At 41.9% G+C, this 21709-nt stretch overlaps 1 protein-coding gene across 1 annotated transcript in view; it reads right to left on the reverse strand.

Moving 5' to 3' along the window:
* Positions 1-21709, reverse strand: part of LOC136832299 (centrosomal protein of 120 kDa-like) — a gene marked incomplete in the record, with an annotated part of 159188 nt that overhangs the window by 45153 nt on the left and 92326 nt on the right. The window contains 2 exon segments of the mRNA XM_067093208.1: positions 6999-7181; positions 7395-8165. Of these exon segments, the coding sequence (XP_066949309.1) occupies positions 6999-7181; positions 7395-8165 (954 nt within the window).

A 21709-nucleotide genomic window follows, 5' to 3' on the forward strand; every position in this document is an offset into this window, starting at 1 on the left:
AAAATATTCTGACAGAGAATGAGAGAGAAAGAGAAAGGCAAGCAAACTAACAAGACCTGTGTAGTTTACTTCAATGCAATGCATTTGTGTACGTATTCACACGCATATACGAGAAACAAAAATAAATGTAACAGGACATTACACTATTAGGTGCAACACTCAGCAGCATTAAATGGGTCAATAAAAATACTGCAGTAAGTGCAGTGTTTTGTGAATTTTGTTAAAACAGAAAAAGAAAGATATTTATGGTCTTTTTTATATTATATAAGTTTAGTGTATTTTACATACCCCATAAACATATGTAGGTAAGATTACTGCAGTTGGCTATATTTTTGTTAGCCTACACTGTACAGTACTGTATTTTAAATCTAAAAGGAAATTCATTTTGCAGGTGTCTCCCTGAAACTGAATGTTAAGTACATGAATATCTGAAATTGAATGAAATTTAATGAATACCTGGTATGATAGGCTATTAATTACTAATGGGATTGCTGTACACTATAAAATTATGTTGGTCTATAAAAACTTTTAGGTCAATTATTTGTTACATAATGGATTTTGTTGCTTATCAAGGGAGCAGACCCACCCTCCTCCCCAACTGTCTGTTGAGGCCCAATTGTATCATCTCTCAGAAGTTAAAAAAGTTAAGTATACCTTAGTTTAATCCAGACCACTGGGTTGATTAACAGCCTCTCCTAGGGCTGGGCCCATGATTAGACTTATTTTACGTAGTTAAAAACCAGTTGGTTACTAGCAACAGGACTTACAATTTATTGTAATCTGAACCATTACAGTATACGAGAAATGAATTTCTATCACCAGATATTAATTCTCTACCTCTTCATTGGCTGGTCAAGAATCAAACGCCTGGCCCAGCACAGTGTTAGACGAGAACGATATTGACCGGTCCAAAGAGGAACTGTATCATCTCAGAGGCTTTAGAGGTTTTCAAGGAACTTCCTTTTCAAAGTCAGTACACACAAGGTTCCACTGAAGATCCCACATCAAGTCCACAAACATAGAATACTTGATAAAGAGCACATCCATACACTTAAACTCCCACAACAACAGTTTCTTCTGTCATCTCAAAAACAGGAAAAAATGGTATCACAACCCCCTTCACTCTATTAACTACAGACGTCCATTTTGCTTGGCAGAGGCTGGAATAGATCCTCTGCATAGCATGAAGATACCCTTTACTCTGTCAAAATGCATCTTTTGAGAGTCTGCTGGATGGATAAATGGATGTATCGTATTTTTGGGATAGCCCAGGCACTGGGGATGACAAGACCATGCAACATGATAATAAGACAACAAATGTAAAATGAGTTAAGTTAAAAATTCTTAAAAACATATATAAGACTTTCACAACACTAACAAAAAGGTAAAGTTTTCAAGACACATAAGATGATGTATATGAGTTCTGGCACCAGATAAAAATTTCCGAATTAACCACAAAATAGGAAACAAGTTTTTTCTAGAAAATCAACATACAGCATTACCAAAACAGTGATTCATTACTAAAAGGTTATAAAACAGGTTTTGACATAGGAAAAACCTATTTTTGGTAGCAGCTGTGAGTCCTCATAAGAGTTACACTCATGGTTCCCCCCAAAAGGGCTCCATAACACAGACCAACCAATTACATAGAATTCCTTCATAGCTGGTCTCAGCCAGAAAAGTGCTTGTTAGCACAGTGATAAAAATATAAAGGACTCCAGGCATGTGGGCCTCTTGTCCTACAACGACACCTAGGCTCTACATCATACTCGCACATGTGACAACAACAAGTTGGAGCCATCTTCACTACATGCCAGGTCTGTGCAAGATAAATGTTTATCCCAGTCCCACGCCTTTTTGTCAGAGAAAGTGAGTGGGTTTGAGGTCTCACAGCAGCTACCAAAAATTATATTTTCATAATAAAATTAAGTTTCATATATACTTAACAAGTAATTACATGGCTATAGTTTCTGACTAGTGCAGCAGCCTTTATCTAAAAAAATTGCTATAGCACTTCAATAGTTTGGTGTAGGTGACAAGCCCTGCCCACTAATGGGAGTACTGAAATGACTTAGCAGAAAACCATTCTGTATGTGTGCCCTTATGTCCACAAGAGGAGGGAGGGCAGGGTCTGATTCTGTAATTACTTAGTAAGTGTATATGAAACAATTTTATCATGAAAATATCATTTTCATATAAGTAACTTTACCAAGTAATTACATAGCTGAATCCCACACTCAATGGGGGTGGGATATATGGACATATTCTATTCCAAAACACTAAGGCATGGTAATGAATTTGAAATAGAAAAAAATGCTAGCACTGAAACAATGCTTGCCATTTCACGTGGTAGAGAGCTACTGGTTGGTGCTCATCTTAACCTGTAGTGGCATGGCGGTTGAGCCGTGGGTTGCCTCTACAAGTGAGAACTTTGTAGCAGAGGATAGGTCTGATTGCTGGTAAAGCATAAGTGCACTTGCCCTGGGCAATACCAATGTATATATAAAAACCAGACTGCTTTCACCTATACTGAAACACCACAACCCATCCACTGAGCCTGCAGGGTACCTTGGTACATTGTGCCCCTGGCTCAGAAAAAATTTACACCTTACTTCCAAGGGAAGAGATAGTAAGAGAAAAGAGATTCCTGGGCCCTCCCCCAAATATCATGTCAGCCACTGATACGGCCCCAAGGTACTGCAATTTTCAAACACTGTTTTACTTCTTTCAAATAGTGAGACGCCAAGATCAGTTTGCACTTTCATTAGACCGACTGCAGAATGGAAGTGAGGGACATAGGTGCCTGAAAGCTAATAAGGTAGATACTGCCCTGATGTCAAGAGCTTTCACTTCAAAAGTAGGCAAAATGTCCTCCTGATTCTGAGAGTCTTTGAAGAAGAAGGACATTGCATTCTTAGTCAGAGGGCGAGACAGGTTCTTGACAGAGCACCAGAGGTTACTGGATGGTCCTCTGATCTTCTCATTACTGTCAAGAAATACCTTAAGGCCCTAGCAGGAGAAATAACTCTCTCTTCTTCCTCAGAGCCAAGGTATATGTTAAGGTCTTAATGGAGAAAGAACAGGGCCAGGGCTTGGAAGAGTCCTTGTTCTTGGCTAAAAACCAAGGGTAAAGTAGTAAACTGTCTCCTTTTATTGATGGCTTGGAACTCACTAATGTGTTAGTAGTAGCCGAGGCCACAAGGAAGAGAGTATTCCGGGTAAAGGGTTCAAAAGAAGGACCTGTCAGCCACTTCAACACTACATCCAGGTTCTAGGAGACTGGATCTTCCTATCTTGCTCAAGATGTATCAAAGGACTTGACGAGGTCATTAAGATCTGGGACTGATGCGAGATTCAGGACCCCTGTGTTTAAACACTGATCTAAACACAGCTTCATAGACCTTAAAGGTGGAGGATGAGAGATTCCTAGATCTCCTAGGATAAAGAAGGAAATCCACAATTTGGGTCACAAGTTGTCTCAGAAGAAGAGACGTTGAGTCTGAGACACCAGCTTTGAAAATCACCCACATAGCCTGGAAGAAACGGCTAGGAAATCGACACCTATAGCTTGCAATAGGCTCTGCAGCATATCTTGAAAAACCCTTAAGCTCTGACAAGCTTCTAGACAGTCTGAAGCCTGTCAGGGCAAGAGCGGACAACCCTTTGGTATCTTTTAAATTGAGCAGACACGGTTTTTAGGGGAAGGAGACTTGGAAAGTCCACCCACAACCATAGCAGGTTCTGGAAACATTCTTTCATGGGCCAGAACGGGGCTAAGAGAGTCTTCATAACGTTGTGACGAGCCCAAGACTTCAAGGGCGGAAAGGTGTAGTGGTCCAAGTGGGACCAATCTTGTAGTATGGCATCTGTTGTCCTGTACAGAGGTCCGGGGCCTGGAAGAAAAAAAAAGAGAGGAATGCGATGGTTCCTTGGAGATGGCAAACAGGTCCAATACCGGCCTGCCCCACAGAGTTGCAGATTCCAATAGACCATGGGATCCAAGGTCCACTCAGTGGGAAGGACCTACTTTCTGATGGCTCAGTTCATCTGCAGAATATTTAGTTTGCCCTGAATAAATCGAGTGACTGGACTCACTCGATTGGATCTGTCCATAAAAGATGATCTCTTACAGTCTGGCAGAGAGAAAATGAGTGAGTGCTGCCTTGGTTTTGTATGTATGTTAGGGATGTGGTATTGTCTGAATCGACTGCCATAGTCTTGTTGTGAACTAGTGTCAAGAAGCATTGAAGACCTAAGTGAATTGCTTTCAGCTCTCTGCTGTTGATGTGTAGGTTCTGTTCTTCCAGCAACCACATCCTGGAAACTTCCTGGTTCCCCAAGAGGACTCCTCAACCTAGAAGGGAGGAGTCTGAACAGAAGTCTAGGTCTGGGCTCAGAGAATGAAAGGCTTTCCTTCCAAAAGTCTATGTTCAGACCGGCATGGTGATCTCTGGGTTGTTGGGAAATGTGTAGGTGTCCGGCTGTTTCTCTGTCCCAGTTGGCCCTGAGGAAGATTTGCAAAACTCTCATGAGAAGTTTGCCTAACTAGACGAACGTCTTAATGGACAACAGAGTCCCCAGTAGGCTCATCCACTGATGGGCCAAGCAAGATGAAGGGGCAAGAAACTTGTGGACCATCTGAAGGCAGCTGGAGTCTCAAAAGTCAGAGTTGAGACTCATCCCCAAACAGAGGAACTCTTGCGAGGGGGCCAACTGGGACTTCTGGAGGTAGATGATAATTCCCAGTTCCTGAGAGAGATGTTCAAGTCCTTCATGCACTTTTCCCTAAAAGGGGATCAAGAGGCAAGTTGTCCTGATATAGACTGATGTTTATGCCAATTAAATGAAGTCATTTAGCTATAGGAATGAGGACTCAAGTGAACACTTGAGGTACAGTAGAGGACACAGCAAAGAGCCCGAAACTGGAAGATTTAGCTGGTGCTGGGTGCTCGGGTGGGGCCAGGCGCTCTGAGAGAAGACAGGTGTTTAGATGCTAACGTGAGGCGCCTGAGAGTGTCCTGGAAGACGAACCTTAGATACTTCCTGGAGTCAGGATGGATGGGGACGTGGCCAAGGTTATCATCCAATTGCCCTGGTGAATGGATGAATGGACTGACTGGTTCGACAGACAAAGAGAATGAGGGCACTGAAGTTGAGGACTGGTCTGCAAACCCCAATGATTTGGGGATCAAAATCAGATGGAGTAGAAGCCCTCTGAGTTGGTGTCCTCGACTTCTTCAACTGGAGAGGAGAGACCGTCTTAGGAATAAACGTGGACGAATCCTTGGGGCGTTTGGATGAATGCTCCAGAAGATCCTAAGTTGACTTCTATTGGAGGTCCAACTTCTGGGCCTGATTGACTCCTTTAGTGGAATGGGAGCACCAAAAAATCTCTTTTCTTCAAAACCCCCAAAGAGCAAAGAGCTGCTAGTTCAAGAGAGCCATCCCTGATGGTCTTGTCTGCACGAGAAAGGACTCCTAGTCAGTCTCAGGCAAAGTTTCAGACTAAATCAGGCACTCTTTAATCTTCTTGGCTAGCGCTCTCACTATCCAGTCCAAGAAACTGAAAGCTTCAAACAGCTCAAAGAGGTCTTTGACAAGGTCAAGTTTTACCGATGAAAAACAATTTTTGCTGATGAGAACACTGAGCATTGGGAAGAAAGAGCTTCCTCGGTGGTGTAGGAAAGAAAACCTCCTGCAGATTAAGTCCAAGGGAGGAAAGACAAAGAAAGCCTTACCTTGCTCCCTCTTAACAGAAAACCAAACTTCAATCTCCTTGGGAGTAGGAGCAGTCCTACAGCTAGCAGACACCGTGGCCAGTAAGTTGTCCCTGGCACAGTCAGAGCAGATACTGGCAAACCCCTCGAGCCTAAGAGTGATCACTAAGTACAAATGAGAGGCCTAGAGAGGCACATAATTCTCTAAGGCCCTTGGCCTCCACAACACTTGAAGAAAGAGGTCAGGTTAGATTGTTTATTACACTCTTGTCATGGATATGATAATAAATGAGGATCAACCTCAAAAAAGAGAGAAGCCAAATACACAATTTCTGCTTCCTTGGACAGTGCCTAACCCAGCAGTGTCTTCTTCAAAAAATCTAAAGTAATTGAGTGGTTTGTATGTAATTATATCAAAAACACACGACAATATATCACCATGAAACAAAACAAAAGGAAGCAAACAGCAGTCGGGCAGAGAAGCGCAGATATGTCTTAACACAACAGCGGCCTAAAGCAAAGTGGAGTGCAGACCAACAAGTGGACGAGACTCCCAACTCCCCCCTACATTAAGTAGTTAACAACCTTGTCAGAAAGTTAACCGGCTGTTCTACCTCGCATCCACAAGCTAAATCCCTATGTAAAGACTGATGGTTTGTACTTGTGTAGAAGCAATGAGGATTTACAAAAATTAAAACTCTATCCTTTGAATCAAGGAACTTATCAGAAAATTCCAAAATGGAATGGAGAGGTGGAGGAGGGATAAAGAAAGGATAGTTTAGGGTAATACAGTGAGTTAAGAGGGAGGAATGAGAGAAGCATGAAAGATCACCTTAATCAAGACCTGTTATCAAGCAGGGCTGAGTTTTTCCTATATTTCAAATTCAATTTAATAAGGATAGACTGGTATAAACAGTACAATCTGATCTTGAATAAGTAAATTTAGTGGAAGTCAAATATCTAAGAGTACATACGTAAGAGGAAAAAGAGTAACTAGTATACAGGGAGGTTTGAAGAGAGGAAGAGGTTATAGAGAAAGGGAAAGTTGGCTAGGGGAAAGTTTCACTATGCATCTATGAATGAACACTGAATACAGAAACCCCAAATCAAATATTTCAATCAAGTGAAGTTCAGGATTGGAATTCTGTCATGTATCTCATTTAATGTAGTTTTTAGCTTTAGAATTACTTTATCCACGAATTTCAGGTCTCTTGGTATTTCTCCATAACATCTAGTCTACTGAAATATAACTGGATAATAAGCTATTATTTACACACTCACCCTTCCTTCCTTAGCAGATAATTTCTTTTCTCTAATGCTTAGTTCTGAAAGTGCTGCAGTTAATTTTTTATTCAAAGTATCACTCTGAGCCAGTCGGCTATGCAGACTTGATTCCATGTAGTTTATTCTTGCTTTCCATTCATCAGATAAATGTCGCTGCAATTCAGCTTCTCTCAATGACCACTACAAGTAGACAATCAGACACATGGATATTAAGAAGGAACAAAAGAAACCATTACAAATTTACACAATGCAAACACAAAAATACACATATGCATCTGCGTGAGTATATATCAAGATGGACATGCTTATATGGGTAAAAGAACCAATTAACACAACTTTACTCATGTAAAATATTTACAATTTTCATACATAAAAATACATAGCTGGGCTAACCTGTTTCAAAAACAATGCCTGCTGATCGACCTTCCATGATTCAACTTCCAGAGCAGCTTTCACGAGATGTCTCCTTAATTTACTTCCTTCATCGGTTAATTCTTGCAGTGCAGCAATTTCATTTAACATAGGTTTCTTGTGATGGAGTTTTCGTGATGCTCCCCCCCTGCGTCTCTTGCCAGCAGGCAATATGTCCTCTTCTGAAGATTCAGAAGATACCAGTGGTGAATCAAGCCTGCTGTGGTACTTTGATTTTCCAGATCTGTGACTCTTCCGAGGATATACAGGGTACTCATACATATCGATTTCAGACTCACTAGAACCATCAGAATCTGAATAAACAGAGGGAATGTACTGTAGGTTTCTCTGAGACTGTCCACTAAGTTGGAAAACAACACCAATCACTGGTTCTTTTCCTGGAATGAATTCCCTTGGTTCTGGTGCAACAGATATCATTTGGTGCAACCCCTCTAATGTTAGAGGAACCTGTGATAATACTCTGCTATCAAAATCTTGAAATTTCATTAAACTGATCGAAGCAGAGGCCAAACACAAGTCCCCAACAAGAAGGTGGATAGGGAACACTGAATTTTTCTTAAAATATGCAGATAAATTAGAAGGTGTTGCTCGAATGTTTCCAGCCACCCTTTCAGCTAAAAACTCTGGATTGCTCAAACTCTTTATTGGGTCACTAGTAATCATACAACCCATTAAGGAGTACGAAAAACACGTTTCGGTATTTGGACTCCATGTGAAATCTTTAGGAAGAAGCTGTAAAGAGAAAAATTATTTTTAATGCTATTTTTATGTTGGTATAAGAAGATAATCTCTACTGCAACAGCATAACTGAACATAGAAAAGGTATGCTAAAAACTACAATAATAATTTCATGAAATTGCAAAGAATTGTAAAGCCCTAGATACAGCCTATAAACTATGTAACTGTTAGTTTTAATAACTGATTACTGGTATAGTTTTTGTCCCAAAATGTTAAATTAACTAGATACAGTATAATCCATATCAGTTTACTTTTCTGAAAAAAACTTGAAATGTGACATTCTTACGATAAAATAAAGTAACACATAGCTATTAGTTTCACTTAACAGCGGCAGTTCAAAGTTTGAAATTTACAGTAACATGCTATTGTTTTAGTGTAGGTAACTAGATCCCGCCCACTAATGGGGAAGAACTGGTACGACAGTGCTGAAGAACCCAATTTGTTTGGGCCCTATGTCCATGTGGGAGGGCTTTGGTCATGTAGTTACTTGGTAAGTATAAATAAAACTTTATTTTGTCCTAAAAATCATTTTTATATAAGTAACTTACCAAGTAACTACATAGCTGAATCCCACACTGACAGGAGATGGGAAACATGGACATGTTCTCTTGCACTGAAGTAGAGATGACTCTCAGCTTTACTGCCGCATCAGTACAGGTTGAGATGAGCACCAACCAGAAGCAATATCTTCCTGCTGCAGCTCTCTCACTAATTAAGGTTACAACAAGCTTTACACCAATGCTAGCTACCTTTCTATTTCAAATTCATCTCCTTTAATGAGCTTTTTTGGGTAGAACATGTCCATGCTTCCCATCTCCTGTCAGTGTGGGATTTAGCTATGTAGTTACTTGGTAAGTTACTTATATAAAAATGACATTTTTAGGACAAAATAAAGTTTATATATACTTACCAAGTAACTACATGATCAAGGCCCTCCCACCTCCCTTCTCATGGACATAGGGCCCAAACAAATTGGGTTCTTCAGCACTGTTGTACAGGCAGTCCTTAGTTATCGGCGATCTGGTTTTACGGTGCTTTTCTAGCAACAAAAATCGGCGATTTTCAGCACTGATATGCACCGATAACTGGGTTTTGGCACCGATAAGCATCGAAAATTGCCAATTTTCAGTTATCAGCGATTTTCACTTATCGTCATGCCGTTGGAGCAGAACCCCCACCAATAACCGGGGACTGCCTGTACTCCAAAGACTGACAAGGCCTTACAAAATAAATGCCCTTGCCCTGGGCACAGTACAATGAATACAACCAGATATCTGTTACCACACAACAGTAAAAACCAAAACCATCACACAACCATTAAAAACAACTCGTGGGTACTCCTGGAACATGGTACCACCAGTCATCTCAAAACTCAACATCCTTTAGCAAGGCAAGGAGACAGAGGGTTGGAAAGGATGTCCCCTATCCTTCTTCTCAAAATACCATGCAAGCCACGGCCAATGGGCCTAATGTACTGGAATTATTATAGACTGTCTCCACATCGCGTAAATAATGGGAGGCAAACACTTCCAGTAAGTTGATTGGAGAATCGTGGAAAGCAACAAGTTCTTCATAAAAAGCAACTTGGTGGCGACTGCTCTAATCTCATGAGCTCTGACTTTAAAAACAGGGAGACTGTCTTCTTGATTCTTAGAGTGTCACTCGGAAATAACTTTAAAAAGGCGGCCAAAGCGTTCTTAGATAAAGCTCATGAGGGGTTTTTCACCGAACACCACAGATTCTGAGAGGGATCTCCAATCCCTTTGGTCTTATCCAAGTAGTACTTAAGTGCTCTAACTGGGCAAAGAGCTCTCTCCTGGTCTGCTGGCCCAAGGATATCAAATAAACTCTTGATCACGAATGAACGAGGCCAAGGGTTGGACGATGTTTCGTTCTTTGCCAGGAATCCAAGTGTGAATGAGCAGACCGCATCTTGCGAATAACCCATTCGCTTACTGAAAGCATGTAATTCACTGATCCTAGATCTAAGCCGTAGCTAAAGCAACTAAAAAGACACAGAGCCATTTGAAGACTCAATTAGATCGCTCATGTCTTGATTAGCAGACAAATAGAGACCTCTATGTCTAAACACAGAGTTTAGCATAGATCTATAACCTCTGATTGTGGAGGTAGCCAAGCCTCAATAGGACCTCAGAAACATTAAAAAATCAATGATCGGTGCTACAGCGGTTTTAGAAAATGATATGCCATGTCTTCGGCATCAGTCATGAAAGACTGTCCACTTTGCCTGGTACACACTGGCGAAAGACTGACTTGGTGACTGGTTCTGCAGCCTTTCTTGAAAAGCCCTTTGCTCTGACAAGCTCCCTGACAGTCTGAAGCCTGTCAGAGCGTCAGCGAATAAACCTAGATGGAAGCGATGGAAGTGAGGCTGCTTTAGCAGGCTTCTCTTCTGAGGTAGAAGTCTGGAGAAGTCTATTAAGAGACTGAGAAGGTCTGGGAACTAGTTCTTCTGTGACCAAAACGGAGCTACAAGCGTCATGGATACACTGGTGTGGGTCATGAACTTGTTAAGGACTTCTCTCACCATGCTGAATGGTGGGAAGGCGAAGATATCCAAGTCTGACCAATCCTGGAGCATGGCATCCGTCGCCCATGCCTGAGGGTCCAGGGCTGGAGAACAGTAGACGGGGAGGCGATGGTTCCTCGATGTTGCAAACAGGTCTATCAACAGCTTTCCCTACCATTTCCACAGATCGGTGCACACCTGTGGATTCAGTGTCAATTCCATCGGTAGGACGTTTGCAGCAACTTAACCTGTCCGCAAGAACATTTAACTTTCCTTGGATGAAGTGAGTTATTGCCCTGGTGTGGCCGTTTTCTGCCCAAAGAAGATCCTTGGCTACTTTGTAAAGGGAGAAGGAGTGTCCCTCCCTGATTTTTTATGTAGGCGAATGCGGTTGTGTTTTCAGAGAGGACTGCGACTGTCTTGCCACGTCTTTGTCCCAAAATGCTGAAGTACCAAGTGAACTGCCTTCAGTTCCCTTACATTTATGTGGTCTCTTTTCTTCTAAGTTCCTGGAAATTTAAAAGCAACCCCCAACCCAGATCTGATGTGCCGGAGTACAATGTTAGGTTGGGGCTTAGCGGGTGCAATGACTTTCCTACAAGAACCTCTCCTCTGCAATCCACCACCAAAGATCCTTCTTGACTTCAGGAGTTATGCAGAAAATGAAGGAATCTGGGGAGTTCTCCTCTGCCAACTGGCCTTTAGGATGTGTAACCTTCCTAAAGGCATGAACTTCTCGATGGATGAGAGAGTGCCCAGCAAACTCATCCACTCGTTGGCTGTGCACAATGGGTGAGATGTGAAGTTCTTCACTTTCTTCAGGCAGTCTTGAATCCTTTTGTGGGACGGAAAAGCCCGAAAAGTCAGGGCATCAATTCTCATCCCCAAATAGAGAATCGACTGTGTCGGAGTAAATTGGGATATCTGAACATTGACTAAAAGACCCAACTCTTGGGCCAGTAGCAGAGTCTTGAAGGTCCTCCATGCATCTTGTCTTTGACGGGGAGTGTAGTAACCAGTTGTCTAGATATAAACAAACGTTGATCCCCATGAGAAGGAGCCATCTCGCTACAGGGACGAGAACACAGGTGAATACTTGCGGAGCTGTAGAGTGTAGAGAGGCCGAAACAGAGCCTTGAACTGAAGGACACTGCCCTAGAATATGAACCACAGATACTTCCTTGAGTCCAGATGTACTGGGACATGGAAGTGCGCATCCTCCATGTCGATCATTACCATCCAGTCTCCCTGATGAATGGCTGACAGGACTGAACAGTTCGTTTCAGTTTTGAAATTGGTGGTGGTCTGCACAAAAAAGTGCAATGCCCAGATGTCCAGGACAGGTCTCCAACCTCCCGACACCTTGGGAATGATGAACCAACGGTTGTAAAACTCTTCTGTGCTTCGTTTTGGCCACCTCCACCAAGCTCTTTTCTGAGTAGGGGCGATATTTTTTTTTCCTTCAGGGCCAAAAACCTCTCTAAGCCTACCGAGTAGGCTGTTAAGTTGATGGGGTGAGGATGTCAAGGAGGTTTTCCTAAATGGGATGGCATAGCCCTCTTGTAGGACTTTACTACCCAGGATTCTATGTTCCTGGCTTCCCATTTGTCCCAAAACTGGAGAAGCCTGGCTCCTATGGGGACACGGAGGACAGGAACCTCACTTACGAGGGGCCGGTTTAGAAGATGACTTCTTGGTTGGCTGGAATAATCACAGATTCGAGCGCGGGCGTTTCTAAAATTTGGTTCTTCCACCTCGAAGGGCTGCTGTTGCAATGGGGAGACAGTTCTCGTGCTGAATGAGACCAAAGTGTCACGGGTTGGTCCCTTGGCACACCTTGTTGACTGCATCAAAAGGTCCCGTGTCGCCTTCTTCAGTAAGTCCAACATGTTCTGCTCTATTGTAGCTCTTGGGAATAAAGCTGACCAATCTAAAGGTGCAAACAGGAGAGCCAAACTTTGAGACGGAGTAACACCTTTAGTGGTAAAGGAGCACCACAGTTCCCTTGTCTTAAGTATACCTTAGTTTTACCAGACCACCGAGCTGATTAACAGCTCTCCTAGGGCTGGCCCGAAGGATCAGACTTATTTTCGTGGCTAAGAACCAATTGGTTACTTAGCAATGGGACCCACAGCTTATTGTAGAATCCGAACCACATTATAGTGAGAAATGAATTTCTGTCACCAGAAATAAATTCCTCTAATTCTTCATCAGCCAGCCGGACACTCGAACTCGGGCCTAGCGAGTGCTAGCCCACAACTACCGACCTTAGCAGAATTAAGAGCCGATCTCCACGTTGAGTCCACAAGGCTGGATTAGTCCCTCTGGGAGGAGGCAGAAACTCCCAGTGAAGGTGCTTCCCCAGTGGGAGGGAGGTGTGCTGAAAACTGCCGTACCAAGCTCCCTCTTTCCTGCTAACCAACTGTCAATGACCACTAAAGCCTTCCTAGAGGATGAGGAGAGGACCATCTCCAGTAGTATGGACGGCTGTCTCATCATGAGGCCATACCAGGTGATGACGGGGCCCTTGGAGAGAAGAAAGTTGGATAGCAGAAGAGGAAGTACAGTACCTCAAGAGAGCTGAATGTGCTGTCGTAGGATGTTCTTGATCAATGGCTATTTTGTCGGCTTCTTCACTGGATGAAATGGGAGGAGCTAAGTCCACCTGATCCTGTGTAGTAGTAGGTTGCTTTTGTAAAAGGCCAAGGATGTTATCCAGCTGCCGTTGGATAGGTTCCAATGAAGGATCTGTGATGGCAGGAGTTGGCACTAAACACTTGGCTACTGGCGCCGAGTGTACCAAAGGTGAGAATTTCTGACAAATGGCGCCGGAAACCAAGCGTTTGGACACTGGGCACCACTCGGAAGCTGGCGCTCGGACACTGAGTGCTTGTAATCCGATCGCTCGGACACTGGGTGATCTGACACTGGGCGTTGAACTGTGCTCTTGGAAGGTGGCGTTTTCAACACAGAAAGGTCGGACACTACCGCATTACACACGTTCGAAACCAGGCGCTCAGCCATTGGATGCTTGAGACAAGTTGGATGAGAATGCTGTGTCAAAGACGGCTCACCGTCATCAAAGTGTCATGCACTCGGGACTAGAAGTTAGGCATTTGGACACAGAACACTTTGACACCATACATTCAGACACTGGGCACTTTCGGATAACTTGAATGAGGAATGCCACGTCAAAGACTGGCTCTCCATCACCAGTGTTATGCACAACCGGCAGGACTAACCCAAAAACTGCAGGAGAGAAGTGGACTGTGCTCTTGTTCCCTGGGAAGCTTACGCGGAAGCGGGGAAGCGAGCTCAGCAGAAGGAGCATGCCTTTTTCAATGGCCTTGATGCTTTTGAAAAAAGTTTCGCCCCTGTCGCACTGGTGTCCAAATCACAGGATGACAGAGCATGCACATCCGTATGAATGCCTTTTCAATGGCAATCCGCCGAGTCTTGGGTTGATTAACAGGCCTGGTTGAGGAGGCAGCTACCTGTGGGCAAACCCACCGACCTCCCTTGGACTTCCAGTTTGCTTCCTCCCGGTTTGGGGGGGGAGTCTAATATTGACCTTTGTCTAGGAGCATCGGTGGGACAAGTAGTCACCTCTTCCACTTGCACTGCACTTGTACCAACACTAATCACACTTATCTGGTCCATAAGGGCCTTAACCGAAGATCCAATTTGGGCTCAGTATTAACAAGCAACCAAACTTTTGGTCAATTCTAACTCTAGGCTGGCAATGGCATCAGGTTCAGAAGAATGGGAGCCAGGTAATGGAGTTTGAGGAAAAGTTGTAGGGCTGGTGATCGGGAGAAAGCAGTTACAGGTGTAGAAGGCACAGGTTGAGAAGCAATATCCAATTTCAGAATAGAAACCTGACTAGCTAAACCTTTAGCCTTGGCTCTGTAGCCGTCTTTCTTTATGTCTCTTTGGAGTCTATCTCGATGTGCTTCCCAAAACTTTCCATTTACCATGATCCCAGTCTTTGCATTCATTACATTTTAAGTTCAAAGCAGAGCTAATTTGCCCTCTACATTGGCAACACAAAGTGTGTGAGTCATACTTAGCAAGTAAATCTAGTATTACAGCCCTTGCTGCAACACTTTATACTAGACACACTAGAATCTGACATAATAAGTCACCAAGTCTACATAAGGAACTGCAGTAGCTAAGCTAATAAGTAGCATGCTGCCAACAAGAATGAGTACTTCACCAAAGGTGAAAGATACACCGATCAGCGAAATTCAAATCAGAGCTGCTCAACCAAACAATGTTCAATTGTTGGCGGCAGAAAGCAATTGGGCTCTTCAGCACTTGTACCTATTCTTCCACAACAGTGGTGGGGTCTAGTTGCAACACTAAAACAATGAGTGCGTTACTATGATTCTTCCCCAATAGTGGCGGGTCTGATTACTACACTAAAACAATAGCAAGTTACTGTGAATTTCCAATTTTGAACTGCACTTGATTAAGTGAATCTAATAGTTCTGTAGTTACTTAGAAGTTAATTATATAAAAAATTAATAACCATAAATTATCAATGTCAGTTACTTTTAATTTGACTTTCCGCAAACAATGCTTTATCCTTGTGCTCTAAGTACCAACAAACAGAGGCAGCTGTTTCAACTACCATGTATAATTAATGTAAACAAGAACTTAAGACATTTCATGTACAAAGAAGATACAGAAGAAGTTTGAAGAATGGAAATTTACTAATTTCCATATATCCAAGTCTTTATTTTGTTTATGCTTGAGTGATCCATGGAAAGGTCACACTGATTTCATGAATAAATAATAATACATAAATAAATATGTATTATTATTTATTCATATTTTATTGTTCATACTTATTTGTTATTAATTAATCTATTTATATGATTTCTTGTACTCACTAAGTGTTGTCTTGTTTTGCTAAGTCATTTTGGCTATTCTGCATATGAGTCATTCTTTATTAGTTGAAGCTTCACTGTCAACTGCCACAAGTAACTGACACATGCAAACAAATTTTACTTATCTTGGTGCACCCACTTGAGGATATGAGGGTGATGTCAAATTAATTAAGAGGATTGTCTTAATACTATTGAATTTAAACTTGATTTCAAACTCTGGTTATGTACATATAAAGATATACTCAACTTTGTAATGATCTGCCAATTATGCAGGAAGCAAGATTAACACTCTTTTGAATAACTGTACATTATGGATAAAGGCATGGTATTCAGGGCCAAACAGTAGTAGTGGTATTGATAAAGATAGATAATTTATCAAAATACGAAAGCCCACTGGCAAACTAATATGCTAAAAACTTAAATTTTAAAATGTCAGTTATCCTGATTTTTATCGTACCAGTACTCAGTTTATTTCATTTTTATGGCGCAGATGGAAACTTATAAATGTTTTTAATGTGCATGTGTTCTAGTGTGAATCATAGGCTCTTTTGCATATTTTAAAAAAAGTTTCCATTTATTCATTTAGTCCTACAAGCTTAGCCTATGGCTTTAGACCCGGGGACTCCATTTCATTTTATCTCTTTTGGGCTGTTCTCATGAGACAGCACCAGCTCAGTGGTCTGGTTAAACTATTTTAATAATAATAATAATGGAAGCAGATGGCTCCATCTCATGGGGATCATCTGTTTATATCTGGATGACTCATTGCTATGTTTACTGAAGACAAGATACTTGGAGGACCTTTGAAAAGACTCTACTACTGCTCAAGAGTTGGGTCTTTTAATCAGTGTTCAGAAATCCCACCCCATCTTCGACACAGTGGGATTCTCTATTTGAAGGTTGAAGATCGATGCTCTGCCTTTTTGGGCTTTTCCACCCCACAAAAGGATTCAAGACTGCCCTGAAGAAAGTAAGAAACTTATATCTTGCCCATCGCGGCACAGCCAATGAGGATGAGTCTGTTGTAAGTAACTCTTGTCCATCGAGAAGTTCGTGCCTTAGGAAGGCTACACACCTATAATTTTCCTAAAGGCTGCTGGCAGAGGAAAGCTCTCCCAGACTTCCTTCATTTTCCGCATCACCCTGAGATCATGGAGGATCTTCTGATGGTATTTGCAGAGGGTTCTTAGTAGAAAGCGATTACACCTGCTGGAGCCCTGACCTAACATTGTACTCAGACGCGCTGGATCTGGGCTAGCTGCTTTTGAATGATATGGAAATACTGTGTCTGGAAATGGTCAGTCAGAAGAGAAGAAATATATATAAATGTAATGGAATTCAGTTGCTTATCTACTTGGCCCTTCAGCATTTTGCAGCTGGAGACTTGTGGTAAGACAATCACAGTCCACTCAGACAACACGACCGTGCACTGGCCTATATAAAAAATCAGGGAGGGACTCATTCCTTCTCCCTTTATGAAGCGGCCAAGGATCTTCTCTGGGCAGAGATCAATAGTACTAGATAATAACTCACTTCATCCAGGAAAAGTTAAACGTCTGCGTGGATGAGTTGTTGTTGCAAACAGGTCCCTCCGACGGAATGGACGCTGAATCCACAGGTGCACCGCCCGTGGAAATGGTTAGAAACTGTTGAACCTGTTTGCATCGAAACCATCGCTCCCGCCTAGAGCTTCATTGTCTCCCCCTCTTCTGCTATCCAGCCCCGAACCCTCTGGCATGGTCGACGGATGCCATGCTCCAGGACTGGTTGGACTTAGATGCTTACACCTTCCCACTGTTCATGGTGAGAAAAGTCCTAAACAAGTTCATGACCCACACCGAGGCCTAAGATGCTTGTGTTGGCCACAGAAGGAGTGGTTCCCAGACCTTCTCAGTCTCCTAACAGATTTCCCCAGACTTCTACACCAGAAAAGAAGCCTTCTAAAGAAGCCTCACTTCCATCGCTTCCATCTAGGCTTATCCGCCTGCTCTGACATATTTCAGACTGTCAGGTTTGCTCGTGGAGTGGCTTTCAAGAAAGTTTAAAGCATGCGCCAAGTGCAGACGTCAGTCTTTCCGCTAATGCCTACTAGGCTAAGTGGACAGTCTTTCGATTGGTGTGAAAGACATGGTACTGTTCTAAAACTTCTGTAGCATAGATTACAATCTTAATATTTGAGGTCCTTCCTGCTTGGCCATCTCTACAATCAGAAGTTATAGATCTATGCTAAACTCTGTATAGACAGAGGTCTTGATTTGTCTGCTAATTAAGACATAAAACGACCCACTCCAAGTCCCTAGACACTTCCAAGCAAGAGAAGTCTACATCAGTTGTCTGGGATCTAGGTGTCGTCCTCAAATGACTCTCTGGCCCTACATTTGAGCCCCTTCATGCCTTATCACTGAGAAATTTAACAGTGAAGACTCTTTTTAGTTGCTTTAGTTATGGCAAAGAGGATCAGCGAGTTACACGCCTACAGTAAGCGAGTGGGTTTTTCACAAGGAGATGCAGTCTGCTCATTCACACTTGGATTCCTGGCAAAGAACGAAACTCCGTCCAACCCTTGACCTCGTTCGTTGACAATCAAGAGTTTCAGTAGATATCTTTGGGCCAGCAGACCAGGAGAGAACTCTTGCCCAATTAGAGCTCTTAAGTACTATTTTAGATAAGACTAAAGAGATTAGGAGGTCCTTTCAGAATTTATGGTGTTTGATAAAAAAATCTACGACTATTATCTAAGAATGCTTGGCCTTCTTTTTTAAAGTGTACATGAATGCACTTGAAGATTCAAGACGATCTCTGTTTCTAAAGTAAAGCTCGTGAGATTAGGAGTAGTTGCCACTTCGCTGGTTTTTAAGAAGAACTTGTCACCTCCAATATTTGCGCGATGTGAGACAGTCTAATAACTGCAGTACTTAAGGCCCATTAGCTGTGGCTGGCAAGATATTGGGGGAAGAAAGATAGGGGATATACTTTCCTAGCCTCTATCTCCTCGCCTTGTTAAAGGATGCTGAGTTTGGGATGCCTGGTGATGGCGTGTACCAGGAGTACCTTCTAGTTGTTGGTTTTTTGGTTGTATTCATCGTACTGCACCCAGGGCAAGGGCATTTTATTTTAAGGCCTTGCCAGTCTTTGGAGTACTACTCAAGTACAAGGTTCTCCCACTGAAGTAGAGATGACTCTCGGCTTTACTGCCGCGTCACTACGGGTTTAGATGAGCGCTAACCAGAGGCAGTATCTTCCTGCTGCGGCTCTCTCACCAAGTAAGGTTACAGCAAGCATTACACCAATGCTAGCTACCTTTCAATTTCAAATTCATCTCCTTTAATGAGTGTTTTGGATGGAAAATGTCCATGCTTCCCATCTCCTGTCAGTGTGGGATTTAGCTATGTAGTTACTTGGTAAGTTACTTATATAAAAATGACATTTTTAGGACAAAATAATGTTTTATTTATACTTCCAAGCAACTGACACGATCAGTTCCGCCCTCCCCGCCTGGCGGACAGGTACAAACGAATTGGGCTCTTCAGCACCAGTTGTACCTATTCTTCCCGCAGTGTGGCTGGGGTCTATTACCATGCTAAAGAGATGCTGCTACCGCGAATTTCAAATTTGGAATCACTGCATAAGTGAACTAATAGCTAGGTAGTTACTGCAAGATATTTGAACTTTATTTCATCATAAAAATATCATATTTTTACAGACATGTTAAACGAAAGATTTATTAGTAGCATCGCTACAAAGTAAATGTGCTCTAAATTTGTAATCCCGTTACAGGTTGTATTTGAAGCATGGAGAACCATATTCTTGATCAGCATTGGAACATTCATGTTCACCATAAAGAAAAATCTATCTTTAGTTTCTAAAATGGAAACTCAAAATGCTCAGATTTCAAATTACGTTACTTCAAGAAGAGAGTTGTCCAAACATGTTTCAGCATTATAATTTTGATGACTCAAAACCAAGTTTGGGTGAGTAGAATATTGCTGACCCAAATAATAGTATCTTTTCATAATTTCATTAAGATCCAATTAGCCAAGGGCTCCTATTTGATATCTGTACTGTTGAGAATGGCATACAGTGATTTTGTACTTTACATTTGCTCTCACCTTGATTAAGAGATTTGAGGCTTCACTGTATAGTTCTTATATTGATTTAATAATAAAAAAATGTGTGTCATGGGCCTTGTAGATTCATTTAGTTCAGCTTATGGTGTGCTAGGAATGCTCTTCTAGCACACAATCTTTTCATTTCAACCCCAACAGTCATATAATGCCCACATTTGGGTCTTGAATAGACTCGTTCTTTGCTTGACAAGACATGCAACACTTCTGGTCCAACTGATTTATTTCTGTCATGAGTTCAGCCTGTTATCAACTCTATCAGAATATTCTTCAGCTTTGCTCATCAGCATCAACTGCTCATCTATCACAAAGTTCATTCTAACTTACTCCCAGATATGGTCAGCACTGGCTGTACATGTAGTGACCCATCATGGCATCTTCTGCAATTAATATTTTGTTTTTGTGTCAGTCATTGCTGTTGTATGCTAACATTGATGTTGTTACCATAGCTACTGCAGAGGCATGGTTTTGTTGCACTACCTACCTGTGTTTTTTCTGTGCAGAACATGAGCTCGCTGACACGAATCCAACATATACATAATGTTATGTATAGTTTATTTTGTAATTTTGATATAATTATTTTATTAGATATTTATTATTTTGTATTGCAGCTTGTAATTTGTATACTGTGTTTAACTTTAAAGGTTTCTTGCTTTTCACAGTAAGTGATATCATGCTTTTCCTATGTCACTTCTTTTGTATTTTTTGTATTTAATTATGTGTGTTTGCCACTCTATGCTTTGTTTATTTTTTTATGTGGTGTTTAGCACTCAAGTATTTTAAGGCTTTGTTTATGGCTGTATTTTTTGTTGCTTATTGTCATTATGTTACAGAAATGTCAGAAGCATTTGAGTATGGCATTTGTCTCTCGAAGTCCTTGCCTGGAAATGGCCCTCACCTTACTTGTAGCACCATGTATAGTTAGCAGTTTTTGGCCTTTACTCACTCCGTAAGATGTTGACTACCACTACGCAATTCATTTTAACTTGAGCATTTCATATTGCCTGCAAAAGACAAGGATCAAGTTCAACTAAGTCAGAGCCGACAGCAGACCATTCTTTGACTACACTGCTGATGTGCTTATTCTATGCCCAGCAGGATGACCATGTTAGGAGTCATGGTCCCTTTCAACCAGGAGGGGGATGGCCAGCACAAAGCTCTCTACTAGAGGCTGTAGGAGATGAGGTCAATACAAGAAACCTGATAGGGAGCTATCTCCAGAAATTCCATGATAGCACTGCAGGAACAAAGTTGTGGGTAGTAGATTCATCCATGTTGATAAGAACCTGTCTTTCTGAGACAAAGTCTGCTGAACTGCTTCCTTCAACAAAAGCTACAGACTGGGAGGGACATTGGCACAAAAACAGCTTTTGCACTCGACAGCTACTTCAGTATGAGGTTGTTCCACCTTTTGTTGTTGAAGTCATGGTCTGCAGTATTGCTTTCAGAGTATTTTTACTGGTAGCAAGATTCTCTCTCTCTCTCTCTCTCTCTCTCTCTCTCTCTCTCTCTCTGATGTGTCCAAGACAAATCTTGGGATGGGTAGAGTATCTGCAATATCATTAGGCAAAAGGGCACTTGGTCAGTGTACCTTAACTTACACTTATGGTAGTCTGGTTAAGGCCCCAGGTCCTCAGTGAGTAACTTCTGATACCAGAATCATAATGTATCTTCCGTATATTTGCATCTTCCAATCTTGGATGGTCTGGGACAGCTTATTGTCGAGTTTGTTCTAAACACATCTGGCCGCTCACTCCTGATATGTTTCTCAGATGAGCTGGTAACGATTGAATATTCTGATATTTTTAGCTCCATGAAGTTTTTGGTAATTCCTTCTATCTGTTTCCATGCCTCTATTATCATGTAGCATTCTCTTCTCCTTCAAGACTATATAATTTAAGAATTGTAGTCTTTCCAGTAGTCAAGGTCCTTAACTTGTTCTAGCTGTAAAGGACTTTGTACACTCTATTTGTGCGATATCCTTGGTAGTGT

The sequence above is a fragment of the Macrobrachium rosenbergii genome, chromosome 4 (assembly GCF_040412425.1).
Source record: "Macrobrachium rosenbergii isolate ZJJX-2024 chromosome 4, ASM4041242v1, whole genome shotgun sequence".
In the NCBI taxonomy this organism is placed as follows: domain Eukaryota; kingdom Metazoa; phylum Arthropoda; class Malacostraca; order Decapoda; family Palaemonidae; genus Macrobrachium; species Macrobrachium rosenbergii.